The 24148-nt window shown below is 54.4% G+C and overlaps 1 protein-coding gene, 27 non-coding genes and 6 pseudogenes across 28 annotated transcripts; all 34 read right to left on the reverse strand.

The window, feature by feature from the left end:
- Positions 1-309: 309 nt before the first annotated feature.
- On the reverse strand, positions 310-1886 carry LOC149368991 (uncharacterized; the record flags this gene model as incomplete). The annotated part of the gene is made up of 1 exon (XM_089575575.1): positions 310-1886. A coding segment is annotated over one exon (1278 nt), but the record flags the coding sequence as incomplete, so codon positions are not given.
- A 572-nt stretch (positions 1887-2458) lies between these two features.
- Positions 2459-2577, reverse strand: LOC149368992 (5S ribosomal RNA). Its single transcript, XR_016287298.1, has one exon. It is a non-coding gene; the product is annotated as a 5S ribosomal RNA (ribosomal RNA).
- A 547-nt stretch (positions 2578-3124) lies between these two features.
- LOC149368993 (5S ribosomal RNA) lies at positions 3125-3243 on the reverse strand. The gene has a single exon (XR_016287300.1). It is a non-coding gene; the product is annotated as a 5S ribosomal RNA (ribosomal RNA).
- Positions 3244-3791: 548 nt separating this feature from the next.
- Positions 3792-3910, reverse strand: LOC149368994 (5S ribosomal RNA). Its single transcript, XR_016287301.1, has one exon. It is a non-coding gene; the product is annotated as a 5S ribosomal RNA (ribosomal RNA).
- A 547-nt stretch (positions 3911-4457) lies between these two features.
- LOC149368995 (5S ribosomal RNA) lies at positions 4458-4576 on the reverse strand. Its single transcript, XR_016287665.1, has one exon. It is a non-coding gene; the product is annotated as a 5S ribosomal RNA (ribosomal RNA).
- A 545-nt stretch (positions 4577-5121) lies between these two features.
- LOC149368996 (5S ribosomal RNA) lies at positions 5122-5240 on the reverse strand. The gene has a single exon (XR_016287302.1). It is a non-coding gene; the product is annotated as a 5S ribosomal RNA (ribosomal RNA).
- A 545-nt stretch (positions 5241-5785) lies between these two features.
- On the reverse strand, positions 5786-5904 carry LOC149368997 (5S ribosomal RNA). The gene has a single exon (XR_016287303.1). It is a non-coding gene; the product is annotated as a 5S ribosomal RNA (ribosomal RNA).
- A 547-nt stretch (positions 5905-6451) lies between these two features.
- LOC149368998 (5S ribosomal RNA) lies at positions 6452-6570 on the reverse strand. The gene has a single exon (XR_016287304.1). It is a non-coding gene; the product is annotated as a 5S ribosomal RNA (ribosomal RNA).
- Positions 6571-7118: 548 nt separating this feature from the next.
- LOC149368999 (5S ribosomal RNA) lies at positions 7119-7237 on the reverse strand. Its single transcript, XR_016287305.1, has one exon. It is a non-coding gene; the product is annotated as a 5S ribosomal RNA (ribosomal RNA).
- Positions 7238-7785: 548 nt separating this feature from the next.
- LOC149369000 (5S ribosomal RNA) lies at positions 7786-7904 on the reverse strand. The gene has a single exon (XR_016287666.1). It is a non-coding gene; the product is annotated as a 5S ribosomal RNA (ribosomal RNA).
- Positions 7905-8451: 547 nt separating this feature from the next.
- On the reverse strand, positions 8452-8570 carry LOC149369001 (5S ribosomal RNA; annotated as a pseudogene).
- A 579-nt stretch (positions 8571-9149) lies between these two features.
- On the reverse strand, positions 9150-9268 carry LOC149369002 (5S ribosomal RNA). Its single transcript, XR_016287306.1, has one exon. It is a non-coding gene; the product is annotated as a 5S ribosomal RNA (ribosomal RNA).
- Positions 9269-9815: 547 nt separating this feature from the next.
- On the reverse strand, positions 9816-9934 carry LOC149369003 (5S ribosomal RNA). Its single transcript, XR_016287307.1, has one exon. It is a non-coding gene; the product is annotated as a 5S ribosomal RNA (ribosomal RNA).
- Positions 9935-10481: 547 nt separating this feature from the next.
- On the reverse strand, positions 10482-10600 carry LOC149369004 (5S ribosomal RNA). Its single transcript, XR_016287308.1, has one exon. It is a non-coding gene; the product is annotated as a 5S ribosomal RNA (ribosomal RNA).
- Positions 10601-11145: 545 nt separating this feature from the next.
- LOC149369005 (5S ribosomal RNA) lies at positions 11146-11264 on the reverse strand (annotated as a pseudogene).
- A 579-nt stretch (positions 11265-11843) lies between these two features.
- Positions 11844-11962, reverse strand: LOC149369006 (5S ribosomal RNA). The gene has a single exon (XR_016287309.1). It is a non-coding gene; the product is annotated as a 5S ribosomal RNA (ribosomal RNA).
- Positions 11963-12509: 547 nt separating this feature from the next.
- On the reverse strand, positions 12510-12628 carry LOC149369007 (5S ribosomal RNA). The gene has a single exon (XR_016287311.1). It is a non-coding gene; the product is annotated as a 5S ribosomal RNA (ribosomal RNA).
- A 542-nt stretch (positions 12629-13170) lies between these two features.
- LOC149369008 (5S ribosomal RNA) lies at positions 13171-13289 on the reverse strand (annotated as a pseudogene).
- Positions 13290-13836: 547 nt separating this feature from the next.
- Positions 13837-13955, reverse strand: LOC149369009 (5S ribosomal RNA; annotated as a pseudogene).
- A 581-nt stretch (positions 13956-14536) lies between these two features.
- Positions 14537-14655, reverse strand: LOC149369010 (5S ribosomal RNA). The gene has a single exon (XR_016287312.1). It is a non-coding gene; the product is annotated as a 5S ribosomal RNA (ribosomal RNA).
- A 546-nt stretch (positions 14656-15201) lies between these two features.
- Positions 15202-15320, reverse strand: LOC149369011 (5S ribosomal RNA). Its single transcript, XR_016287313.1, has one exon. It is a non-coding gene; the product is annotated as a 5S ribosomal RNA (ribosomal RNA).
- A 546-nt stretch (positions 15321-15866) lies between these two features.
- On the reverse strand, positions 15867-15985 carry LOC149369012 (5S ribosomal RNA). The gene has a single exon (XR_016287715.1). It is a non-coding gene; the product is annotated as a 5S ribosomal RNA (ribosomal RNA).
- A 547-nt stretch (positions 15986-16532) lies between these two features.
- On the reverse strand, positions 16533-16651 carry LOC149369013 (5S ribosomal RNA). The gene has a single exon (XR_016287314.1). It is a non-coding gene; the product is annotated as a 5S ribosomal RNA (ribosomal RNA).
- Positions 16652-17199: 548 nt separating this feature from the next.
- On the reverse strand, positions 17200-17318 carry LOC149369014 (5S ribosomal RNA). The gene has a single exon (XR_016287315.1). It is a non-coding gene; the product is annotated as a 5S ribosomal RNA (ribosomal RNA).
- Positions 17319-17865: 547 nt separating this feature from the next.
- On the reverse strand, positions 17866-17984 carry LOC149369015 (5S ribosomal RNA). Its single transcript, XR_016287316.1, has one exon. It is a non-coding gene; the product is annotated as a 5S ribosomal RNA (ribosomal RNA).
- Positions 17985-18529: 545 nt separating this feature from the next.
- Positions 18530-18648, reverse strand: LOC149369016 (5S ribosomal RNA). Its single transcript, XR_016287317.1, has one exon. It is a non-coding gene; the product is annotated as a 5S ribosomal RNA (ribosomal RNA).
- A 549-nt stretch (positions 18649-19197) lies between these two features.
- LOC149369017 (5S ribosomal RNA) lies at positions 19198-19316 on the reverse strand (annotated as a pseudogene).
- Positions 19317-19895: 579 nt separating this feature from the next.
- LOC149369018 (5S ribosomal RNA) lies at positions 19896-20014 on the reverse strand. Its single transcript, XR_016287318.1, has one exon. It is a non-coding gene; the product is annotated as a 5S ribosomal RNA (ribosomal RNA).
- Positions 20015-20561: 547 nt separating this feature from the next.
- On the reverse strand, positions 20562-20680 carry LOC149369019 (5S ribosomal RNA). The gene has a single exon (XR_016287319.1). It is a non-coding gene; the product is annotated as a 5S ribosomal RNA (ribosomal RNA).
- Positions 20681-21225: 545 nt separating this feature from the next.
- Positions 21226-21344, reverse strand: LOC149369020 (5S ribosomal RNA). Its single transcript, XR_016287320.1, has one exon. It is a non-coding gene; the product is annotated as a 5S ribosomal RNA (ribosomal RNA).
- A 546-nt stretch (positions 21345-21890) lies between these two features.
- LOC149369021 (5S ribosomal RNA) lies at positions 21891-22009 on the reverse strand. Its single transcript, XR_016287322.1, has one exon. It is a non-coding gene; the product is annotated as a 5S ribosomal RNA (ribosomal RNA).
- A 547-nt stretch (positions 22010-22556) lies between these two features.
- LOC149369022 (5S ribosomal RNA) lies at positions 22557-22675 on the reverse strand (annotated as a pseudogene).
- A 580-nt stretch (positions 22676-23255) lies between these two features.
- LOC149369023 (5S ribosomal RNA) lies at positions 23256-23374 on the reverse strand. Its single transcript, XR_016287323.1, has one exon. It is a non-coding gene; the product is annotated as a 5S ribosomal RNA (ribosomal RNA).
- Positions 23375-23921: 547 nt separating this feature from the next.
- LOC149369024 (5S ribosomal RNA) lies at positions 23922-24040 on the reverse strand. The gene has a single exon (XR_016287675.1). It is a non-coding gene; the product is annotated as a 5S ribosomal RNA (ribosomal RNA).
- Between the last annotated feature and the right edge of the window lie 108 nt (positions 24041-24148).

Genomic DNA, 24148 nt, shown 5'->3' on the forward strand with positions numbered 1-24148 from the left:
CACATCCTCGAGGTTGCAGTTCACAATCATTCGCAACAACACTTCAGTGCTTTTATCCCTGAAACCTCGGACGCTTGTCTTGTCGCGCGCACTAAGGACGCAGTTGTAATCGCCCATAACAATCAGCTGTCTGTCCGTGCGAAGCCGTTCTTCGACGCTTTCAAAAAAAGCGGCTCGGCCATCAACAACATTAGGTGCATACAGACAAACAATGCGCCAGTCGATGTTACAGAGTGAAAAATCGATGGACACGTATCGACCCGACAGGCACGAATGATGACCGTGTACTTCTATCCCGGGCAACTTCTTAACAAAAAGAATACAGCCAGCCGATGTGCCTAATGCATGGCTAACGACGGCAAAATACCTAGACGTGAAACGTCGCACCATGCTCCCGGTCTCCTCCTCCCCGTCGACTTTGGTCTCCTGCACTGCCAGTATATCAATATCTTGCTCCGTTATAAGTCGGTACAGCTGGCTTTGTTTTCTTTTACCTGCCAGGCCTCTGACATTTAGGGTGGCGACTTTAAACGGAGTTGCAGAAGCCATTTTAACTTAGGAAGAAGAGACCGAAAGCATGGTGCTTACCTCCCGCGTCCAGCATGTCGCTAGACGATGCCGTCCCCGCCGGTGTCGTCCGGCGCGAGCACGTGCTCCTGGTCAGGCGGCGCCTTGTCGCCGCCACGCTTGTCAGCCGGAACCTTTGGGCGCGGTCGCAGACTGGGCCGTCGTGCTTGCGGCGTCTTTGCCGGCGGTTCCTCCACGCTGGGCTCGGCTGCCTTCTCCCCGACGGCCTTGGTCTCGGCGTGCGGACGCTTTGCAGGGGTGGTCACGCCGGTGTTCATGCGGGCATCGGCCTTGTCGTCGCGGTTCTCGCTGGCCGCCTTCGTTACCGCTTGCACGTGCTCTGGGAGGCTCGGGTTATCTTTGGGCGTCTCCAGAGGCGTCAAAAGTTGGTCACAGATGGGCGACCCGCTCTCCTTTGCGCCAGCCGCGTCGGTGTTGCTGGTCGAACCAGTAGGCTCAACCCCCTCCGTTTTGCCCGTGTCGTCGATGCCGCTCGCTGCTTCCTCCGCTTCGACGACGTCCATAAGCTCTGCGGAGTCACTCGCCGCTACACGCCCGGTAGCCGACGCGTAGGTGCGCACGCAGTCAGGCTCGGAGTGTCCGTAGCGTCGGCACTTCGAGCACCTGGGCACCTTGCAATCACGGCGCACGTGCCCTGCGCCGCCGCAGCGCAAACACTGCATCGGCCGCCCGGGCACCACCACGAGAGCCAACTCGCCCGCAACTCGAACCTGGTGGGGCAGGTCGTCCACCTTAATGCCTGGCTTCATCTTTAGGAGCACGGTCCTCGTGGTGGACCCCTTCTCTTTCATGCCAGCGACGCGCCAACGCTCCCGGGTGACCTCGGTCACGTTTCCGAACGCCGCGAATGCAGTCCGGATGTCCTCGTCGGCGACGCCGTGAAGCATCCAATGGAGGCGCAGCTTCACCTGGTGGTCTTCTGGGTCGAAGACGATGCAGCGTCGTCCCTTAACCTCGAGCTCCTTCATCGCGGCCAGTTTCTTTGCGGCGTCAGCGCTGCTGAAGGTCACCGCCCACACATGGTTTATCTGGTACGCCCCCAACGCCACGACGTCGGGGAGCGCACCAACGTTGGCGAGGGCGTCTCTAAAGTCTTCGACCCTGTAGGGCCTCATACGCACGTCCCCGTGCAAAAAAACCGTGTTTAAAACAACACGTCCGGTGGGCAGGGTAGGCAGCACGATCTCGTAATCCTTATCTGCGTCGCTGGCAAACCTGTTTCCGCGGCCGGCAACGGCCGCTATCGCCGCTCCGTGGGAGCCCATGATTCTGCGTCCGTCACGCTCGGTGGCTGGAAGTAGAATGCCATGGTATGGCCGATGGCGAGAGACAGTGCTTTCCGAGTCTTTATGTACTGTGTTTGGCCCTCGAGGATGCAAAACTGCGCATGGATACTTCCCTCGCTCGTGGCAACAGCCGCCAAGCGTGCAGTTACCTGCCCTGCGCTTTTCTCAGCCGTTCTGGCGAACCTAAACCACTGCGGCATGCACGGAAAGAGCAGCGGGAGCGAGCCTGTGTTGTTTACACATGGACCGGCAGTGGGTGCGGTGCATGGTGCGGTGGGCGCATATTGTGCGCTTCTGCGCAGTGTTATGCGCACACTGGGCCTCCCAGCTATCTTGGGGCTTTGCTAGAGTTTAATCTGCAGTGTACCCGCCGCGGCAGACGTCAGAATGACAGCCGAGACGCCACGGGTTCGCTTCGAGTTTTGCCACAGTTTCGCGTCCGCACGTACTACACGTTGGACACGTTGCCGATGAGATTGTATTATCGATAACAAAATAACGTCACCTCCTATAGTTGCCTGAGACACTGCGCAACTATGACAGAAAAAAAAAAACGTGAAGGGCGAATAAAAATGCAAAAGAAATGCCATCAGCACTCGGTGTTCCCAGGTGGTCTCCCTCCCAAGTACTGACCGAGCCCAATGCTGCTTAGCTTCGGTGATCGGACGAGAACCGGCGTATTCAACATGGTATGGCCGATGGCGAGAGACAGTGCTTTCCGAGTCTTTATGTACTGTGTTTGGCCCTCGAGGATGCAAAACTGCGCATGGATACTTCCCTCGCTCGTGGCAACAGCCGCCAAGCGTGCAGTTACCTGCCCTGCGCTTTTCTCAGCCGTTCTGGCGAACCTAAACCACTGCGGCATGCACGGAAAGAGCAGCGGGAGCGAGCCTGTGTTGTTTACACATGGACCGGCAGTGGGTGCGGTGCATGGTGCGGTGGGCGCATATTGTGCGCTTCTGCGCAGTGTTATGCGCACACTGGGCCTCCCAGCTATCTTGGGGCTTTGCTAGAGTTTAATCTGCAGTGTACCCGCCGCGGCAGACGTCAGAATGACAGCCGAGACGCCACGGGTTCGCTTCGAGTTTTGCCACAGTTTCGCGTCCGCACGTACTACACGTTGGACACGTTGCCGATGAGATTGTATTATCGATAACAAAATAACGTCACCTCCTATAGTTGCCTGAGACACTGCGCAACTATGACAGAAAAAAAAAAAACGTGAAGGGCGAATAAAAATGCAAAAGAAATGCCATCAGCACTCGGTGTTCCCAGGTGGTCTCCCTCCCAAGTACTGACCGAGCCCAATGCTGCTTAGCTTCGGTGATCGGACGAGAACCGGCGTATTCAACATGGTATGGCCGATGGCGAGAGACAGTGCTTTCCGAGTCTTTATGTACTGTGTTTGGCCCTCGAGGATGCAAAACTGCGCATGGATACTTCCCTCGCTCGTGGCAACAGCCGCCAAGCGTGCAGTTACCTGCCCTGCGCTTTTCTCAGCCGTTCTGGCGAACCTAAACCACTGCGGCATGCACGGAAAGAGCAGCGGGAGCGAGCCTGTGTTGTTTACACATGGACCGGCAGTGGGTGCGGTGCATGGTGCGGTGGGCGCATATTGTGCGCTTCTGCGCAGTGTTATGCGCACACTGGGCCTTCCAGCTATCTTGGGGCTTTGCTAGAGTTTAATCTGCAGTGTACCCGCCGCGGCAGACGTCAGAATGACAGCCGAGACGCCACGGGTTCGCTTCGAGTTTTGCCACAGTTTCGCGTCCGCACGTACTACACGTTGGACACGTTGCCGATGAGATTGTATTATCGATAACAAAATAACGTCACCTCCTATAGTTGCCTGAGACACTGCGCAACTATGACAGAAAAAAAAAAAAACGTGAAGGGCGAATAAAAATGCAAAAGAAATGCCATCAGCACTCGGTGTTCCCAGGTGGTCTCCCTCCCAAGTACTGACCGAGCCCAATGCTGCTTAGCTTCGGTGATCGGACGAGAACCGGCGTATTCAACATGGTATGGCCGATGGCGAGAGACAGTGCTTTCCGAGTCTTTATGTACTGTGTTTGGCCCTCGAGGATGCAAAACTGCGCATGGATACTTCCCTCGCTCGTGGCAACAGCCGCCAAGCGTGCAGTTACCTGCCCTGCGCTTTTCTCAGCCGTTCTGGCGAACCTAAACCACTGCGGCATGCACGGAAAGAGCAGCGGGAGCGAGCCTGTGTTGTTTACACATGGACCGGCAGTGGGTGCGGTGCATGGTGCGGTGGGCGCATATTGTGCGCTTCTGCGCAGTGTTATGCGCACACTGGGCCTCCCAGCTATCTTGGGGCTTTGCTAGAGTTTAATCTGCAGTGTACCCGCCGCGGCAGACGTCAGAATGACAGCCGAGACGCCACGGGTTCGCTTCGAGTTTTGCCACAGTTTCGCGTCCGCACGTACTACACGTTGGACACGTTGCCGATGAGATTGTATTATCGATAACAAAATAACGTCACCTCCTATAGTTGCCTGAGACACTGCGCAACTATGGCAGAAAAAAAAAAAACGTGAAGGGCGAATAAAAATGCAAAAGAAATGCCATCAGCACTCGGTGTTCCCAGGTGGCCTCCCTCCCAAGTACTGACCGAGCCCAATGCTGCTTAGCTTCGGTGATCGGACGAGAACCGGCGTATTCAACATGGTATGGCCGATGGCGAGAGACAGTGCTTTCCGAGTCTTTATGTACTGTGTTTGGCCCTCGAGGATGCAAAACTGCGCATGGATACTTCCCTCGCTCGTGGCAACAGCCGCCAAGCGTGCAGTTACCTGCCCTGCGCTTTTCTCAGCCGTTCTGGCGAACCTAAACCACTGCGGCATGCACGGAAAGAGCAGCGGGAGCGAGCCTGTGTTGTTTACACATGGACCGGCAGTGGGTGCGGTGCATGGTGCGGTGGGCGCATATTGTGCGCTTCTGCGCAGTGTTATGCGCACACTGGGCCTCCCAGCTATCTTGGGGCTTTGCTAGAGTTTAATCTGCAGTGTACCCGCCGCGGCAGACGTCAGAATGACAGCCGAGACGCCACGGGTTCGCTTCGAGTTTTGCCACAGTTTCGCGTCCGCACGTACTACACGTTGGACACGTTGCCGATGAGATTGTATTATCGATAACAAAATAACGTCACCTCCTATAGTTGCCTGAGACACTGCGCAACTATGACAGAAAAAAAAAACGTGAAGGGCGAATAAAAATGCAAAAGAAATGCCATCAGCACTCGGTGTTCCCAGGTGGTCTCCCTCCCAAGTACTGACCGAGCCCAATGCTGCTTAGCTTCGGTGATCGGACGAGAACCGGCGTATTCAACATGGTATGGCCGATGGCGAGAGACAGTGCTTTCCGAGTCTTTATGTACTGTGTTTGGCCCTCGAGGATGCAAAACTGCGCATGGATACTTCCCTCGCTCGTGGCAACAGCCGCCAAGCGTGCAGTTACCTGCCCTGCGCTTTTCTCAGCCGTTCTGGCGAACCTAAACCACTGCGGCATGCACGGAAAGAGCAGCGGGAGCGAGCCTGTGTTGTTTACACATGGACCGGCAGTGGGTGCGGTGCATGGTGCGGTGGGCGCATATTGTGCGCTTCTGCGCAGTGTTATGCGCACACTGGGCCTCCCAGCTATCTTGGGGCTTTGCTAGAGTTTAATCTGCAGTGTACCCGCCGCGGCAGACGTCAGAATGACAGCCGAGACGCCACGGGTTCGCTTCGAGTTTTGCCACAGTTTCGCGTCCGCACGTACTACACGTTGGACACGTTGCCGATGAGATTGTATTATCGATAACAAAATAACGTCACCTCCTATAGTTGCCTGAGACACTGCGCAACTATGACAGAAAAAAAAAACGTGAAGGGCGAATAAAAATGCAAAAGAAATGCCATCAGCACTCGGTGTTCCCAGGTGGTCTCCCTCCCAAGTACTGACCGAGCCCAATGCTGCTTAGCTTCGGTGATCGGACGAGAACCGGCGTATTCAACATGGTATGGCCGATGGCGAGAGACAGTGCTTTCCGAGTCTTTATGTACTGTGTTTGGCCCTCGAGGATGCAAAACTGCGCATGGATACTTCCCTCGCTCGTGGCAACAGCCGCCAAGCGTGCAGTTACCTGCCCTGCGCTTTTCTCAGCCGTTCTGGCGAACCTAAACCACTGCGGCATGCACGGAAAGAGCAGCGGGAGCGAGCCTGTGTTGTTTACACATGGACCGGCAGTGGGTGCGGTGCATGGTGCGGTGGGCGCATATTGTGCGCTTCTGCGCAGTGTTATGCGCACACTGGGCCTCCCAGCTATCTTGGGGCTTTGCTAGAGTTTAATCTGCAGTGTACCCGCCGCGGCAGACGTCAGAATGACAGCCGAGACGCCACGGGTTCGCTTCGAGTTTTGCCACAGTTTCGCGTCCGCACGTACTACACGTTGGACACGTTGCCGATGAGATTGTATTATCGATAACAAAATAACGTCACCTCCTATAGTTGCCTGAGACACTGCGCAACTATGACAGAAAAAAAAAAAACGTGAAGGGCGAATAAAAATGCAAAAGAAATGCCATCAGCACTCGGTGTTCCCAGGTGGTCTCCCTCCCAAGTACTGACCGAGCCCAATGCTGCTTAGCTTCGGTGATCGGACGAGAACCGGCGTATTCAACATGGTATGGCCGATGGCGAGAGACAGTGCTTTCCGAGTCTTTATGTACTGTGTTTGGCCCTCGAGGATGCAAAACTGCGCATGGATACTTCCCTCGCTCGTGGCAACAGCCGCCAAGCGTGCAGTTACCTGCCCTGCGCTTTTCTCAGCCGTTCTGGCGAACCTAAACCACTGCGGCATGCACGGAAAGAGCAGCGGGAGCGAGCCTGTGTTGTTTACACATGGACCGGCAGTGGGTGCGGTGCATGGTGCGGTGGGCGCATATTGTGCGCTTCTGCGCAGTGTTATGCGCACACTGGGCCTCCCAGCTATCTTGGGGCTTTGCTAGAGTTTAATCTGCAGTGTACCCGCCGCGGCAGACGTCAGAATGACAGCCGAGACGCCACGGGTTCGCTTCGAGTTTTGCCACAGTTTCGCGTCCGCACGTACTACACGTTGGACACGTTGCCGATGAGATTGTATTATCGATAACAAAATAACGTCACCTCCTATAGTTGCCTGAGACACTGCGCAACTATGACAGAAAAAAAAAAAAACGTGAAGGGCGAATAAAAATGCAAAAGAAATGCCATCAGCACTCGGTGTTCCCAGGTGGTCTCCCTCCCAAGTACTGACCGAGCCCAATGCTGCTTAGCTTCGGTGATCGGACGAGAACCGGCGTATTCAACATGGTATGGCCGATGGCGAGAGACAGTGCTTTCCGAGTCTTTATGTACTGTGTTTGGCCCTCGAGGATGCAAAACTGCGCATGGATACTTCCCTCGCTCGTGGCAACAGCCGCCAAGCGTGCAGTTACCTGCCCTGCGCTTTTCTCAGCCGTTCTGGCGAACCTAAACCACTGCGGCATGCACGGAAAGAGCAGCGGGAGCGAGCCTGTGTTGTTTACACATGGACCGGCAGTGGGTGCGGTGCATGGTGCGGTGGGCGCATATTGTGCGCTTCTGCGCAGTGTTATGCGCACACTGGGCCTCCCAGCTATCTTGGGGCTTTGCTAGAGTTTAATCTGCAGTGTACCCGCCGCGGCAGACGTCAGAATGACAGCCGAGACGCCACGGGTTCGCTTCGAGTTTTGCCACAGTTTCGCGTCCGCACGTACTACACGTTGGACACGTTGCCGATGAGATTGTATTATCGATAACAAAATAACGTCACCTCCTATAGTTGCCTGAGACACTGCGCAACTATGACAGAAAAAAAAAAAAACGTGAAGGGCGAATAAAAATGCAAAAGAAATGCCATCAGCACTCGGTGTTCCCAGGTGGCCTCCCTCCCAAGTACTGACCGAGCCCAATGCTGCTTAGCTTCGGTGATCGGACGAGAACCGGCGTATTCAACATGGTATGGCCGATGGCGAGAGACAGTGCTTTCCGAGTCTTTATGTACTGTGTTTGGCCCTCGAGGATGCAAAACTGCGCATGGATACTTCCCTCGCTCGTGGCAACAGCCGCCAAGCGTGCAGTTACCTGCCCTGCGCTTTTCTCAGCCGTTCTGGCGAACCTAAACCACTGCGGCATGCACGGAAAGAGCAGCGGGAGCGAGCCTGTGTTGTTTACACATGGACCGGCAGTGGGTGCGGTGCATGGTGCGGTGGGCGCATATTGTGCGCTTCTGCGCAGTGTTATGCGCACACTGGGCCTCCCAGCTATCTTGGGGCTTTGCTAGAGTTTAATCTGCAGTGTACCCGCCGCGGCAGACGTCAGAATGACAGCCGAGACGCCACGGGTTCGCTTCGAGTTTTGCCACAGTTTCGCGTCCGCACGTACTACACGTTGGACACGTTGCCGATGAGATTGTATTATCGATAACAAAATAACGTCACCTCCTATAGTTGCCTGAGACACTGCGCAACTATGACAGAAAAAAAAAAAACGTGAAGGGCGAATAAAAATGCAAAAGAAATGCCATCAGCACTCGGTGTTCCCAGGTGGTCTCCCTCCCAAGTACTGACCGAGCCCAATGCTGCTTAGCTTCGGTGATCGGACGAGAACCGGCGTATTCAACATGGTATGGCCGATTTTTGTCTTTATTGCAACATGGTATGGCCGATGGCGAGAGACAGTGCTTTCCGAGTCTTTATGTACTGTGTTTGGCCCTCGAGGATGCAAAACTGCGCATGGATACTTCCCTCGCTCGTGGCAACAGCCGCCAAGCGTGCAGTTACCTGCCCTGCGCTTTTCTCAGCCGTTCTGGCGAACCTAAACCACTGCGGCATGCACGGAAAGAGCAGCGGGAGCGAGCCTGTGTTGTTTACACATGGACCGGCAGTGGGTGCGGTGCATGGTGCGGTGGGCGCATATTGTGCGCTTCTGCGCAGTGTTATGCGCACACTGGGCCTCCCAGCTATCTTGGGGCTTTGCTAGAGTTTAATCTGCAGTGTACCCGCCGCGGCAGACGTCAGAATGACAGCCGAGACGCCACGGGTTCGCTTCGAGTTTTGCCACAGTTTCGCGTCCGCACGTACTACACGTTGGACACGTTGCCGATGAGATTGTATTATCGATAACAAAATAACGTCACCTCCTATAGTTGCCTGAGACACTGCGCAACTATGACAGAAAAAAAAAAAACGTGAAGGGCGAATAAAAATGCAAAAGAAATGCCATCAGCACTCGGTGTTCCCAGGTGGTCTCCCTCCCAAGTACTGACCGAGCCCAATGCTGCTTAGCTTCGGTGATCGGACGAGAACCGGCGTATTCAACATGGTATGGCCGATGGCGAGAGACAGTGCTTTCCGAGTCTTTATGTACTGTGTTTGGCCCTCGAGGATGCAAAACTGCGCATGGATACTTCCCTCGCTCGTGGCAACAGCCGCCAAGCGTGCAGTTACCTGCCCTGCGCTTTTCTCAGCCGTTCTGGCGAACCTAAACCACTGCGGCATGCACGGAAAGAGCAGCGGGAGCGAGCCTGTGTTGTTTACACATGGACCGGCAGTGGGTGCGGTGCATGGTGCGGTGGGCGCATATTGTGCGCTTCTGCGCAGTGTTATGCGCACACTGGGCCTCCCAGCTATCTTGGGGCTTTGCTAGAGTTTAATCTGCAGTGTACCCGCCGCGGCAGACGTCAGAATGACAGCCGAGACGCCACGGGTTCGCTTCGAGTTTTGCCACAGTTTCGCGTCCGCACGTACTACACGTTGGACACGTTGCCGATGAGATTGTATTATCGATAACAAAATAACGTCACCTCCTATAGTTGCCTGAGACACTGCGCAACTATGACAGAAAAAAAAAAAACGTGAAGGGCGAATAAAAATGCAAAAGAAATGCCATCAGCACTCGGTGTTCCCAGGTGGTCTCCCTCCCAAGTACTGACCGAGCCCAATGCTGCTTAGCTTCGGTGATCGGACGAGAACCGGCGTATTCAACATGGTATGGCCGATGGCGAGAGACAGTGCTTTCCGAGTCTTTATGTACTGTGTTTGGCCCTCGAGGATGCAAAACTGCGCATGGATACTTCCCTCGCTCGTGGCAACAGCCGCCAAGCGTGCAGTTACCTGCCCTGCGCTTTTCTCAGCCGTTCTGGCGAACCTAAACCACTGCGGCATGCACGGAAAGAGCAGCGGGAGCGAGCCTGTGTTGTTTACACATGGACCGGCAGTGGGTGCGGTGCATGGTGCGGTGGGCGCATATTGTGCGCTTCTGCGCAGTGTTATGCGCACACTGGACCTCCCAGCTATCTTGGGGCTTTGCTAGAGTTTTATCTGCAGTGTACCCGCCGCGGCAGACGTCAGAATGACAGCCGAGACGCCACGGGTTCGCTTCGAGTTTTGCCACAGTTTCGCGTCCGCACGTACTACACGTTGGACACGTTGCCGATGAGATTGTATTATCGATAACAAAATAACGTCACCTCCTATAGTTGCCTGAGACACTGCGCAACTATGACAGAAAAAAAAAAAACGTGAAGGGCGAATAAAATTGCAAAAGAAATGCCATCAGCACTCGGTGTTCCCAGGTGGTCTCCCTCCCAAGTACTGACCGAGCCCAATGCTGCTTAGCTTCGGTGATCGGACGAGAACCGGCGTATTCAACATGGTATGGCCGATGGCGAGAGACAGTGCTTTCCGAGTCTTTATGTACTGTGTTTGGCCCTCGAGGATGCAAAACTGCGCATGGATACTTCCCTCGCTCGTGGCAACAGCCGCCAAGCGTGCAGTTACCTGCCCTGCGCTTTTCTCAGCCGTTCTGGCGAACCTAAACCACTGCGGCATGCACGGAAAGAGCAGCGGGAGCGAGCCTGTGTTGTTTACACATGGACCGGCAGTGGGTGCGGTGCATGGTGCGGTGGGCGCATATTGTGCGCTTCTGCGCAGTGTTATGCGCACACTGGGCCTCCCAGCTATCTTGGGGCTTTGCTAGAGTTTAATCTGCAGTGTACCCGCCGCGGCAGACGTCAGAATGACAGCCGAGACGCCACGGGTTCGCTTCGAGTTTTGCCACAGTTTCGCGTCCGCACGTACTACACGTTGGACACGTTGCCGATGAGATTGTATTATCGATAACAAAATAACGTCACCTCCTATAGTTGCCTGAGACACTGCGCAACTATGACAGAAAAAAAAAACGTGAAGGGCGAATAAAAATGCAAAAGAAATGCCATCAGCACTCGGTGTTCCCAGGTGGTCTCCCTCCCAAGTACTGACCGAGCCCAATGCTGCTTAGCTTCGGTGATCGGACGAGAACCGGCGTATTCAACATGGTATGGCCGATTTTTGTCTTTATTGCAACATGGTATAGCCGATGGCGAGAGACAGTGCTTTCCGAGTCTTTATGTACTGTGTTTGGCCCTCGAGGATGCAAAACTGCGCATGGATACTTCCCTCGCTCGTGGCAACAGCCGCCAAGCGTGCAGTTACCTGCCCTGCGCTTTTCTCAGCCGTTCTGGCGAACCTAAACCACTGCGGCATGCACGGAAAGAGCAGCGGGAGCGAGCCTGTGTTGTTTACACATGGACCGGCAGTGGGTGCGGTGCATGGTGCGGTGGGCGCATATTGTGCGCTTCTGCGCAGTGTTATGCGCACACTGGGCCTCCCAGCTATCTTGGGGCTTTGCTAGAGTTTAATCTGCAGTGTACCCGCCGCGGCAGACGTCAGAATGACAGCCGAGACGCCACGGGTTCGCTTCGAGTTTTGCCACAGTTTCGCGTCCGCACGTACTACACGTTGGACACGTTGCCGATGAGATTGTATTATCGATAACAAAATAACGTCACCTCCTATAGTTGCCTGAGACACTGCGCAACTATGACAGAAAAAAAAAAAACGTGAAGGGCGAATAAAAATGCAAAAGAAATGCCATCAGCACTCGGTGTTCCCAGGTGGTCTCCCTCCCAAGTACTGACCGAGCCCAATGCTGCTTAGCTTCGGTGATCGGACGAGAACCGGCGTATTCAACATGGTATGGCCGATGGCGAGAGACAGTGCTTTCCGAGTCTTTATGTACTGTGTTTGGCCCTCGAGGATGCAAAACTGCGCATGGATACTTCCCTCGCTCGTGGCAACAGCCGCCAAGCGTGCAGTTACCTGCCCTGCGCTTTTCTCAGCCGTTCTGGCGAACCTAAACCACTGCGGCATGCACGGAAAGAGCAGCGGGAGCGAGCCTGTGTTGTTTACACATGGACCGGCAGTGGGTGCGGTGCATGGTGCGGTGGGCGCATATTGTGCGCTTCTGCGCAGTGTTATGCGCACACTGGGCCTCCCAGCTATCTTGGGGCTTTGCTAGAGTTTAATCTGCAGTGTACCCGCCGCGGCAGACGTCAGAATGACAGCCGAGACGCCACGGGTTCGCTTCGAGTTTTGCCACAGTTTCGCGTCCGCACGTACTACACGTTGGACACGTTGCCGATGAGATTGTATTATCGATAACAAAATAACGTCACCTCCTATAGTTGCCTGAGACACTGCGCAACTATGACAGAAAAAAAAAAAACGTGAAGGGCGAATAAAAATGCAAAAGAAATGCCATCAGCACTCGGTGTTCCCAGGTGGTCTCCCTCCCAAGTACTGACCGAGCCCAATGCTGCTTAGCTTCGGTGATCGGACGAGAACCGGCGTATTCAACATGGTATGGCCGATGGCGAGAGACAGTGCTTTCCGAGTCTTTATGTACTGTGTTTGGCCCTCGAGGATGCAAAACTGCGCATGGATACTTCCCTCGCTCGTGGCAACAGCCGCCAAGCGTGCAGTTACCTGCCCTGCGCTTTTCTCAGCCGTTCTGGCGAACCTAAACCACTGCGGCATGCACGGAAAGAGCAGCGGGAGCGAGCCTGTGTTTACACATGGACCGGCAGTGGGTGCGGTGCATGGTGCGGTGGGCGCATATTGTGCGCTTCTGCGCAGTGTTATGCGCACACTGGGCCTCCCAGCTATCTTGGGGCTTTGCTAGAGTTTAATCTGCAGTGTACCCGCCGCGGCAGACGTCAGAATGACAGCCGAGACGCCACGGGTTCGCTTCGAGTTTTGCCACAGTTTCGCGTCCGCACGTACTACACGTTGGACACGTTGCCGATGAGATTGTATTATCGATAACAAAATAACGTCACCTCCTATAGTTGCCTGAGACACTGCGCAACTATGACAGAAAAAAAAAACGTGAAGGGCGAATAAAAATGCAAAAGAAATGCCATCAGCACTCGGTGTTCCCAGGTGGTCTCCCTCCCAAGTACTGACCGAGCCCAATGCTGCTTAGCTTCGGTGATCGGACGAGAACCGGCGTATTCAACATAGTATGGCCGATGAAGAGAGAGAGTGCTTTCCGAGTCTTTATGTACTGTGTTTGGCCCTCGAGGATGCAAAACTGCGCATGGATACTTCCCTCGCTCGTGGCAACAGCCGCCAAGCGTGCAGTTACCTGCCCTGCGCTTTTCTCAGCCGTTCTGGCGAACCTAAACCACTGCGGCATGCACGGAAAGAGCAGCGGGAGCGAGCCTGTGTTGTTTACACATGGACCGGCAGTGGGTGCGGTGCATGGTGCGGTGGGCGCATATTGTGCGCTTCTGCGCAGTGTTATGCGCACACTGGGCCTCCCAGCTATCTTGGGGCTTTGCTAGAGTTTAATCTGCAGTGTACCCGCCGCGGCAGACGTCAGAATGACAGCCGAGACGCCACGGGTTCGCTTCGAGTTTTGCCACAGTTTCGCGTCCGCACGTACTACACGTTGGACACGTTGCCGATGAGATTGTATTATCGATAACAAAATAACGTCACCTCCTATAGTTGCCTGAGACACTGCGCAACTATGACAGAAAAAAAAAAAACGTGAAGGGCGAATAAAAATGCAAAAGAAATGCCATCAGCACTCGGTGTTCCCAGGTGGTCTCCCTCCCAAGTACTGACCGAGCCCAATGCTGCTTAGCTTCGGTGATCGGACGAGAACCGGCGTATTCAACATGGTATGGCCGATTTTTGTCTTTATTGCAACATGGTATGGCCGATGGCGAGAGACAGTGCTTTCCGAGTCTTTATGTACTGTGTTTGGCCCTCGTGGATGCAAAACTGCGCATGGATACTTCCCTCGCTCGTGGCAACAGCCGCCAAGCGTGCAGTTACCTGCCCTGCGCTTTTCTCAGCCGTTCTGGCGAACCTAAACCACTGCGGCATGCACGGAAAGAGCAGCGGGAGCGAGCCTGTGTTGTTTACACATGGACCGGCAGTGGGTGCGGTGCATGGTGCGGTGGGCGCATATTGTGCGCTTCTGCGCAGTGTTATGCGCACACTGGGCCTCCCAGCTATCTTGGGGCTTTGCTAGAGTTTAATCTGCAGTGTACCCGCCGCGGCAGACGTCAGAATGACAGCCGAGACGCCACGGGTTCGCTTCGAGTTTTACCACAGTTTCGCGTCCGCACGTACTACACGTTGGACACGTTGCCGATGAGATTGTATTATCGATAACAAAATAACGTCACCTCCTATAGTTGCCTGAGACACTGCGCAACTATGACAGAAAAAAAAAAAAAACGTGAAGGGCGAATAAAAATGCAAAAGAAATGCCATCAGCACTCGGTGTTCCCAGGTGGTCTCCCTCCCAAGTACTGACCGAGCCCAATGCTGCTTAGCTTCGGTGATCGGACGAGAACCGGCGTATTCAACATGGTATGGCCGATGGCGAGAGACAGTGCTTTCCGAGTCTTTATGTACTGTGTTTGGCCCTCGAGGATGCAAAACTGCGCATGGATACTTCCCTCGCTCGTGGCAACAGCCGCCAAGCGTGCAGTTACCTGCCCTGCGCTTTTCTCAGCCGTTCTGGCGAACCTAAACCACTGCGGCATGCACGGAAAGAGCAGCGGGAGCGAGCCTGTGTTGTTTACACATGGACCGGCAGTGGGTGCGGTGCATGGTGCGGTGGGCGCATATTGTGCGCTTCTGCGCAGTGTTATGCGCACACTGGGCCTCCCAGCTATCTTGGGGCTTTGCTAGAGTTTAATCTGCAGTGTACCCGCCGCGGCAGACGTCAGAATGACAGCCGAGACGCCACGGGTTCGCTTCGAGTTTTGCCACAGTTTCGCGTCCGCACGTACTACACGTTGGACACGTTGCCGATGAGATTGTATTATCGATAACAAAATAACGTCACCTCCTATAGTTGCCTGAGACACTGCGCAACTTTGACAGAAAAAAAAAAACGTGAAGGGCGAATAAAAATGCAAAAGAAATGCCATCAGCACTCGGTGTTCCCAGGTGGTCTCCCTCCCAAGTACTGACCGAGCCCAATGCTGCTTAGCTTCGGTGATCGGACGAGAACCGGCGTATTCAACATGGTATGGCCGATGGCGAGAGACAGTGCTTTCCGAGTCTTTATGTACTGTGTTTGGCCCTCGAGGATGCAAAACTGCGCATGGATACTTCCCTCGCTCGTGGCAACAGCCGCCAAGCGTGCAGTTACCTGCCCTGCGCTTTTCTCAGCCGTTCTGGCGAACCTAAACCACTGCGGCATGCACGGAAAGAGCAGCGGGAGCGAGCCTGTGTTGTTTACACATGGACCGGCAGTGGGTGCGGTGCATGGTGCGGTGGGCGCATATTGTGCGCTTCTGCGCAGTGTTATGCGCACACTGGGCCTCCCAGCTATCTTGGGGCTTTGCTAGAGTTTAATCTGCAGTGTACCCGCCGCGGCAGACGTCAGAATGACAGCCGAGACGCCACGGGTTCGCTTCGAGTTTTGCCACAGTTTCGCGTCCGCACGTACTACACGTTGGACACGTTGCCGATGAGATTGTATTATCGATAACAAAATAACGTCACCTCCTATAGTTGCCTGAGACACTGCGCAACTATGACAGAAAAAAAAAAACGTGAAGGGCGAATAAAAATGCAAAAGAAATGCCATCAGCACTCGGTGTTCCCAGGTGGTCTCCCTCCCAAGTACTGACCGAGCCCAATGCTGCTCAGCTTCGGTGATCGGACGAGAACCGGCGTATTCAACATGGTATGGCCGATGGCGAGAGACAGTGCTTTCCGAGTCTTTATGTACTGTGTTTGGCCCTCGAGGATGCAAAACTGCGCATGGATACTTCCCTCGCTCGTGGCAACAGCCGCCAAGCGTGCAGTTACCTGCCCTGCGCTTTTCTCAGCCGTTCTGGCGAACCTAAACCACTGCGGCATGCACGGAAAGAGCAGCGGGAGCGAGCCTGTGTTGTTTACACATGGACCGGCAGTGGGTGCGGTGCATGGTGCGGTGGGCGCATATTGTGCGCTTCTGCGCAGTGTTATGCGCACACTGGGCCTCCCAGCTATCTTGGGGCTTTGCTAGAGTTTAATCTGCAGTGTACCCGCCGCGGCAGACGTCAGAATGACAGCCGAGACGCCACGGGTTCGCTTCGAGTTTTGCCACAGTTTCGCGTCCGCACGTACTACACGTTGGACACGTTGCCGATGAGATTGTATTATCGATAACAAAATAACGTCACCTCCTATAGTTGCCTGAGACACTGCGCAACTATGACAGAAAAAAAAAAAACGTGAAGGGCGAATAAAAATGCAAAAGAAATGCCATCAGCACTCGGTGTTCCCAGGTGGTCTCCCTCCCAAGTACTGACCGAGCCCAATGCTGCTTAGCTTCGGTGATCGGACGAGAACCGGCGTATTCAACATGGTATGGCCGATGGCGAGAGACAGTGCTTTCCGAGTCTTTATGTACTGTGTTTGGCCCTCGAGGATGCAAAACTGCGCATGGATACTTCCCTCGCTCGTGGCAACAGCCGCCAAGCGTGCAGTTACCTGCCCTGCGCTTTTCTCAGCCGTTCTGGCGAACCTAAACCACTGCGGCATGCACGGAAAGAGCAGCGGGAGCGAGCCTGTGTTGTTTACACATGGACCGGCAGTGGGTGCGGTGCATGGTGCGGTGGGCGCATATTGTGCGCTTCTGCGCAGTGTTATGCGCACACTGGGCCTCCCAGCTATCTTGGGGCTTTGCTAGAGTTTAATCTGCAGTGTACCCGCCGCGGCAGACGTCAGAATGACAGCCGAGACGCCACGGGTTCGCTTCGAGTTTTGCCACAGTTTCGCGTCCGCACGTACTACACGTTGGACACGTTGCCGATGAGATTGTATTATCGATAACAAAATAACGTCACCTCCTATAGTTGCCTGAGACACTGCGCAACTATGACAGAAAAAAAAAAAAACGTGAAGGGCGAATAAAAATGCAAAAGAAATGCCATCAGCACTCGGTGTTCCCAGGTGGTCTCCCTCCCAAGTACTGACCGAGCCCAATGCTGCTTAGCTTCGGTGATCGGACGAGAACCGGCGTATTCAACATGGTATGGCCGATGGCGAGAGACAGTGCTTTCCGAGTCTTTATGTACTGTGTTTGGCCCTCGAGGATGCAAAACTGCGCATGGATACTTCCCTCGCTCGTGGCAACAGCCGCCAAGCGTGCAGTTACCTGCCCTGCGCTTTTCTCAGCCGTTCTGGCGAACCTAAACCACTGCGGCATGCACGGAAAGAGCAGCGGGAGCGAGCCTGTGTTGTTTACACATGGACCGGCAGTGGGTGCGGTGCATGGTGCGGTGGGCGCATATTGTGCGCTTCTGCGCAGTGTTATGCGCACACTGGGCCTCCCAGCTATCTTGGGGCTTTGCTAGAGTTTAATCTGCAGTGTACCCGCCGCGGCAGACGTCAGAATGACAGCCGAGACGCCACGGGTTCGCTTCGAGTTTTGCCACAGTTTCGCGTCCGCACGTACTACACGTTGGACACGTTGCCGATGAGATTGTATTATCGATAACAAAATAACGTCACCTCCTATAGTTGCCTGAGACACTGCGCAACTATGACAGAAAAAAAAAAAACGTGAAGGGCGAATAAAAATGCAAAAGAAATGCCATCAGCACTCGGTGTTCCCAGGTGGTCTCCCTCCCAAGTACTGACCGAGCCCAATGCTGCTTAGCTTCGGTGATCGGACGAGAACCGGCGTATTCAACATGGTATGGCCGATGGCGAGAGACAGTGCTTTCCGAGTCTTTATGTACTGTGTTTGGCCCTCGAGGATGCAAAACTGCGCATGGATACTTCCCTCGCTCGTGGCAACAGCCGCCAAGCGTGCAGTTACCTGCCCTGCGCTTTTCTCAGCCGTTCTGGCGAACCTAAACCACTGCGGCATGCACGGAAAGAGCAGCGGGAGCGAGCCTGTGTTGTTTACACATGGACCGGCAGTGGGTGCGGTGCATGGTGCGGTGGGCGCATATTGTGCGCTTCTGCGCAGTGTTATGCGCACACTGGGCCTCCCAGCTATCTTGGGGCTTTGCTAGAGTTTAATCTGCAGTGTACCCGCCGCGGCAGACGTCAGAATGACAGCCGAGACGCCACGGGTTCGCTTCGAGTTTTGCCACAGTTTCGCGTCCGCACGTACTACACGTTGGACACGTTGCCGATGAGATTGTATTATCGATAACAAAATAACGTCACCTCCTATAGTTGCCTGAGACACTGCGCAACTATGACAGAAAAAAAAAACGTGAAGGGCGAATAAAAATGCAAAAGAAATGCCATCAGCACTCGGTGTTCCCAGGTGGTCTCCCTCCCAAGTACTGACCGAGCCCAATGCTGCTTAGCTTCGGTGATCGGACGAGAACCGGCGTATTCAACATGGTATGGCCGATGGCGAGAGACAGTGCTTTCCGAGTCTTTATGTACTGTGTTTGGCCCTCGAGGATGCAAAACTGCGCATGGATACTTCCCTCGCTCGTGGCAACAGCCGCCAAGCGTGCAGTTACCTGCCCTGCGCTTTTCTCAGCCGTTCTGGCGAACCTAAACCACTGCGGCATGCACGGAAAGAGCAGCGGGAGCGAGCCTGTGTTGTTTACACATGGACCGGCAGTGGGTGCGGTGCATGGTGCGGTGGGCGCATATTGTGCGCTTCTGCGCAGTGTTATGCGCACACTGGGCCTCCCAGCTATCTTGGGGCTTTGCTAGAGTTTAATCTGCAGTGTACCCGCCGCGGCAGACGTCAGAATGACAGCCGAGACGCCACGGGTTCGCTTCGAGTTTTGCCACAGTTTCGCGTCCGCACGTACTACACGTTGGACACGTTGCCGATGAGATTGTATTATCGATAACAAAATAACGTCACCTCCTATAGTTGCCTGAGACACTGCGCAACTATGACAGAAAAAAAAAAAAAACGTGAAGGGCGAATAAAAATGCAAAAGAAATGCCATCAGCACTCGGTTGTCCCAGGTGGTCTCCCTCCCAAGTACTGACCGAGCCCAATGCTGCTTAGCTTCGGTGATCGGACGAGAACCGGCGTATTCAACATGGTATGGCCGATTTTTGTCTTTATTGCAACATGGTATGGCCGATGGCGAGAGACAGTGCTTTCCGAGTCTTTATGTACTGTGTTTGGCCCTCGAGGATGCAAAACTGCGCATGGATACTTCCCTCGCTCGTGGCAACAGCCGCCAAGCGTGCAGTTACCTGCCCTGCGCTTTTCTCAGCCGTTCTGGCGAACCTAAACCACTGCGGCATGCACGGAAAGAGCAGCGGGAGCGAGCCTGTGTTGTTTACACATGGACCGGCAGTGGGTGCGGTGCATGGTGCGGTGGGCGCATATTGTGCGCTTCTGCGCAGTGTTATGCGCACACTGGGCCTCCCAGCTATCTTGGGGCTTTGCTAGAGTTTAATCTGCAGTGTACCCGCCGCGGCAGACGTCAGAATGACAGCCGAGACGCCACGGGTTCGCTTCGAGTTTTGCCACAGTTTCGCGTCCGCACGTACTACACGTTGGACACGTTGCCGATGAGATTGTATTATCGATAACAAAATAACGTCACCTCCTATAGTTGCCTGAGACACTGCGCAACTATGACAGAAAAAAAAAAAACGTGAAGGGCGAATAAAAATGCAAAAGAAATGCCATCAGCACTCGGTGTTCCCAGGTGGTCTCCCTCCCAAGTACTGACCGAGCCCAATGCTGCTTAGCTTCGGTGATCGGACGAGAACCGGCGTATTCAACATGGTATGGCCGATGGCGAGAGACAGTGCTTTCCGAGTCTTTATGTACTGTGTTTGGCCCTCGAGGATGCAAAACTGCGCATGGATACTTCCCTCGCTCGTGGCAACAGCCGCCAAGCGTGCAGTTACCTGCCCTGCGCTTTTCTCAGCCGTTCTGGCGAACCTAAACCACTGCGGCATGCACGGAAAGAGCAGCGGGAGCGAGCCTGTGTTGTTTACACATGGACCGGCAGTGGGTGCGGTGCATGGTGCGGTGGGCGCATATTGTGCGCTTCTGCGCAGTGTTATGCGCACACTGGGCCTCCCAGCTATCTTGGGGCTTTGCTAGAGTTTAATCTGCAGTGTACCCGCCGCGGCAGACGTCAGAATGACAGCCGAGACGCCACGGGTTCGCTTCGAGTTTTGCCACAGTTTCGCGTCCGCACGTACTACACGTTGGACACGTTGCCGATGAGATTGTATTATCGATAACAAAATAACGTCACCTCCTATAGTTGCCTGAGACACTGCGCAACTATGACAGAAAAAAAAAAAACGTGAAGGGCGAATAAAAATGCAAAAGAAATGCCATCAGCACTCGGTGTTCCCAGGTGGTCTCCCTCCCAAGTACTGACCGAGCCCAATGCTGCTTAGCTTCGGTGATCGGACGAGAACCGGCGTATTCAACATGGTATGGCCGATGGCGAGAGACAGTGCTTTCCGAGTCTTTATGTACTGTGTTTGGCCCTCGAGGATGCAAAACTGCGCATGGATACTTCCCTCGCTCGTGGCAACAGCCGCCAAGCGTGCAGTTACCTGCCCTGCGCTTTTCTCAGCCGTTCTGGCGAACCTAAACCACTGCGGCATGCACGGAAAGAGCAGCGGGAGCGAGCCTGTGTTGTTTACACATGGACCGGCAGTGGGTGCGGTGCATGGTGCGGTGGGCGCATATTGTGCGCTTCTGCGCAGTGTTATGCGCACACTGGGCCTCCCAGCTATCTTGGGGCTTTGCTAGAGTTTAATCTGCAGTGTACCCGCCGCGGCAGACGTCAGAATGACAGCCGAGACGCCACGGGTTCGCTTCGAGTTTTGCCACAGTTTCGCGTCCGCACGTACTACACGTTGGACACGTTGCCGATGAGATTGTATTATCGATAACAAAATAACGTCACCTCCTATAGTTGCCTGAGACACTGCGCAACTATGACAGAAAAAAAAAACGTGAAGGGCGAATAAAAATGCAAAAGAAATGCCATCAGCACTCGGTGTTCCCAGGTGGTCTCCCTCCCAAGTACTGACCGAGCCCAATGCTGCTTAGCTTCGGTGATCGGACGAGAACCGGCGTATTCAACATGGTATGGCCGATGGCGAGAGACAGTGCTTTCCGAGTCTTTATGTACTGTGTTTGGCCCTCGAGGATGCAAAACTGCGCATGGATACTTCCCTCGCTCGTGGCAACAGCCGCCAAGCGTGCAGTTACCTGCCCTGCGCTTTTCTCAGCCGTTCTGGCGAACCTAAACCACTGCGGCATGCACGGAAAGAGCAGCGGGAGCGAGCCTGTGTTGTTTACACATGGACCGGCAGTGGGTGCGGTGCATGGTGCGGTGGGCGCATATTGTGCGCTTCTGCGCAGTGTTATGCGCACACTGGGCCTCCCAGCTATCTTGGGGCTTTGCTAGAGTTTAATCTGCAGTGTACCCGCCGCGGCAGACGTCAGAATGACAGCCGAGACGCCACGGGTTCGCTTCGAGTTTTGCCACAGTTTCGCGTCCGCACGTACTACACGTTGGACACGTTGCCGATGAGATTGTATTATCGATAACAAAATAACGTCACCTCCTATAGTTGCCTGAGACACTGCGCAACTATGACAGAAAAAAAAAAACGTGAAGGGCGAATAAAAATGCAAAAGAAATGCCATCAGCACTCGGTGTTCCCAGGTGGTCTCCCTCCCAAGTACTGACCGAGCCCAATGCTGCTTAGCTTCGGTGATCGGACGAGAACCGGCGTATTCAACATGGTATGGCCGATGGCGAGAGACAGTGCTTTCCGAGTCTTTATGTACTGTGTTTGGCCCTCGAGGATGCAAAACTGCGCATGGATACTTCCCTCGCTCGTGGCAACAGCCGCCAAGCGTGCAGTTACCTGCCCTGCGCTTTTCTCAGCCGTTCTGGCGAACCTAAACCACTGCGGCATGCACGGAAAGAGCAGCGGGAGCGAGCCTGTGTTGTTTACACATGGACCGGCAGTGGGTGCGGTGCATGGTGCGGTGGGCGCATATTGTGCGCTTCTGCGCAGTGTTATGCGCACACTGGGCCTCCCAGCTATCTTGGGGCTTTGCTAGAGTTTAATCTGCAGTGTACCCGCCGCGGCAGACGTCAGAATGACAGCCGAGACGCCACGGGTTCGCTTCGAGTTTTGCCACAGTTTCGCGTCCGCACGTACTACACGTTGGACACGTTGCCGATGAGATTTTATTATCGATAACAAAATAACGTCACCTCCTATAGTTGCCTGAGACACTGCGCAACTATGACAGAAAAAAAAAAAACGTGAAGGGCGAATAAAAATGCAAAAGAAATGCCATCAGCACTCGGTGTTCCCAGGTGGTCTCCCTCCCAAGTACTGACCGAGCCCAATGCTGCTTAGCTTCGGTGATCGGACGAGAACCGGCGTATTCAACATGGTATGGCCGATTTTTGTCTTTATTGCAACATGGTATGGCCGATGGCGAGAGACAGTGCTTTCCGAGTCTTTATGTACTGTGTTTGGCCCTCGAGGATGCAAAACTGCGCATGGATACTTCCCTCGCTCGTGGCAACAGCCGCCAAGCGTGCAGTTACCTGCCCTGCGCTTTTCTCAGCCGTTCTGGCGAACCTAAACCACTGCGGCATGCACGGAAAGAGCAGCGGGAGCGAGCCTGTGTTGTTTACACATGGACCGGCAGTGGGTGCGGTGCATGGTGCGGTGGGCGCATATTGTGCGCTTCTGCGCAGTGTTATGCGCACACTGGGCCTCCCAGCTATCTTGGGGCTTTGCTAGAGTTTAATCTGCAGTGTACCCGCCGCGGCAGACGTCAGAATGACAGCCGAGACGCCACGGGTTCGCTTCGAGTTTTGCCACAGTTTCGCGTCCGCACGTACTACACGTTGGACACGTTGCCGATGAGATTGTATTATCGATAACAAAATAACGTCACCTCCTATAGTTGCCTGAGACACTGCGCAACTATGACAGAAAAAAAAAAAAACGTGAAGGGCGAATAAAAATGCAAAAGAAATGCCATCAGCACTCGGTGTTCCCAGGTGGTCTCCCTCCCAAGTACTGACCGAGCCCAATGCTGCTTAGCTTCGGTGATCGGACGAGAACCGGCGTATTCAACATGGTATGGCCGATGGCGAGAGACAGTGCTTTCCGAGTCTTTATGTACTGTGTTTGGCCCTCGAGGATGCAAAACTGCGCATGGATACTTCCCTCGCTCGTGGCAACAGCCGCCAAGCGTGCAGTTACCTGCCCTGCGCTTTTCTCAGCCGTTCTGGCGAACCTAAACCACTGCGGCATGCACGGAAAGAGCAGCGGGAGCGAGCCTGTGTTGTTTACACATGGACCGGCAGTGGGTGCGGTGCATGGTGCGGTGGGCGCATATTGTGCGCTTCTGCGCAGTGTTATGCGCACACTGGGCCTCCCAGCTATCTTGGGGCTTTGCTAGAGTTTAATCTGCAGTGTACCCGCCGCGGCAGACGTCAGAATGACAGCCGAGACGCCACGGGTTCGCTTCGAGTTTTGCCACAGTTTCGCGTCCGCACGTACTACACGTTGGACACGTTGCCGATGAGATTGTATTATCGATAACAAAATAACGTCACCTCCTATAGTTGCCTGAGACACTGCGCAACTATGACAGAAAAAAAAAAAACGTGAAGGGCGAATAAAAATGCAAAAGAAATGCCATCAGCACTCGGTGTTCCCAGGTGGTCTCCCTCCCAAGTACTGACCGAGCCCAATGCTGCTTAGCTTCGGTGATCGGACGAGAACCGGCGCATTCAACATGGTATGGCCGATGGCGAGAGACAGTGCTTTCCGAGTCTTTATGTACTGTGTTTGGCCCTCGAGGATGCAAAACTGCGCATGGATACTTCCCTCGCTCGTGGCAACAGCCGCCAAGCGTGCAGT

The sequence above is a fragment of the Amblyomma mixtum genome, chromosome 1 (genome assembly GCF_055824585.1).
Source record: "Amblyomma mixtum isolate Tamu chromosome 1, ASM5582458v1, whole genome shotgun sequence".
NCBI lineage: Eukaryota > Metazoa > Arthropoda > Arachnida > Ixodida > Ixodidae > Amblyomma > Amblyomma mixtum.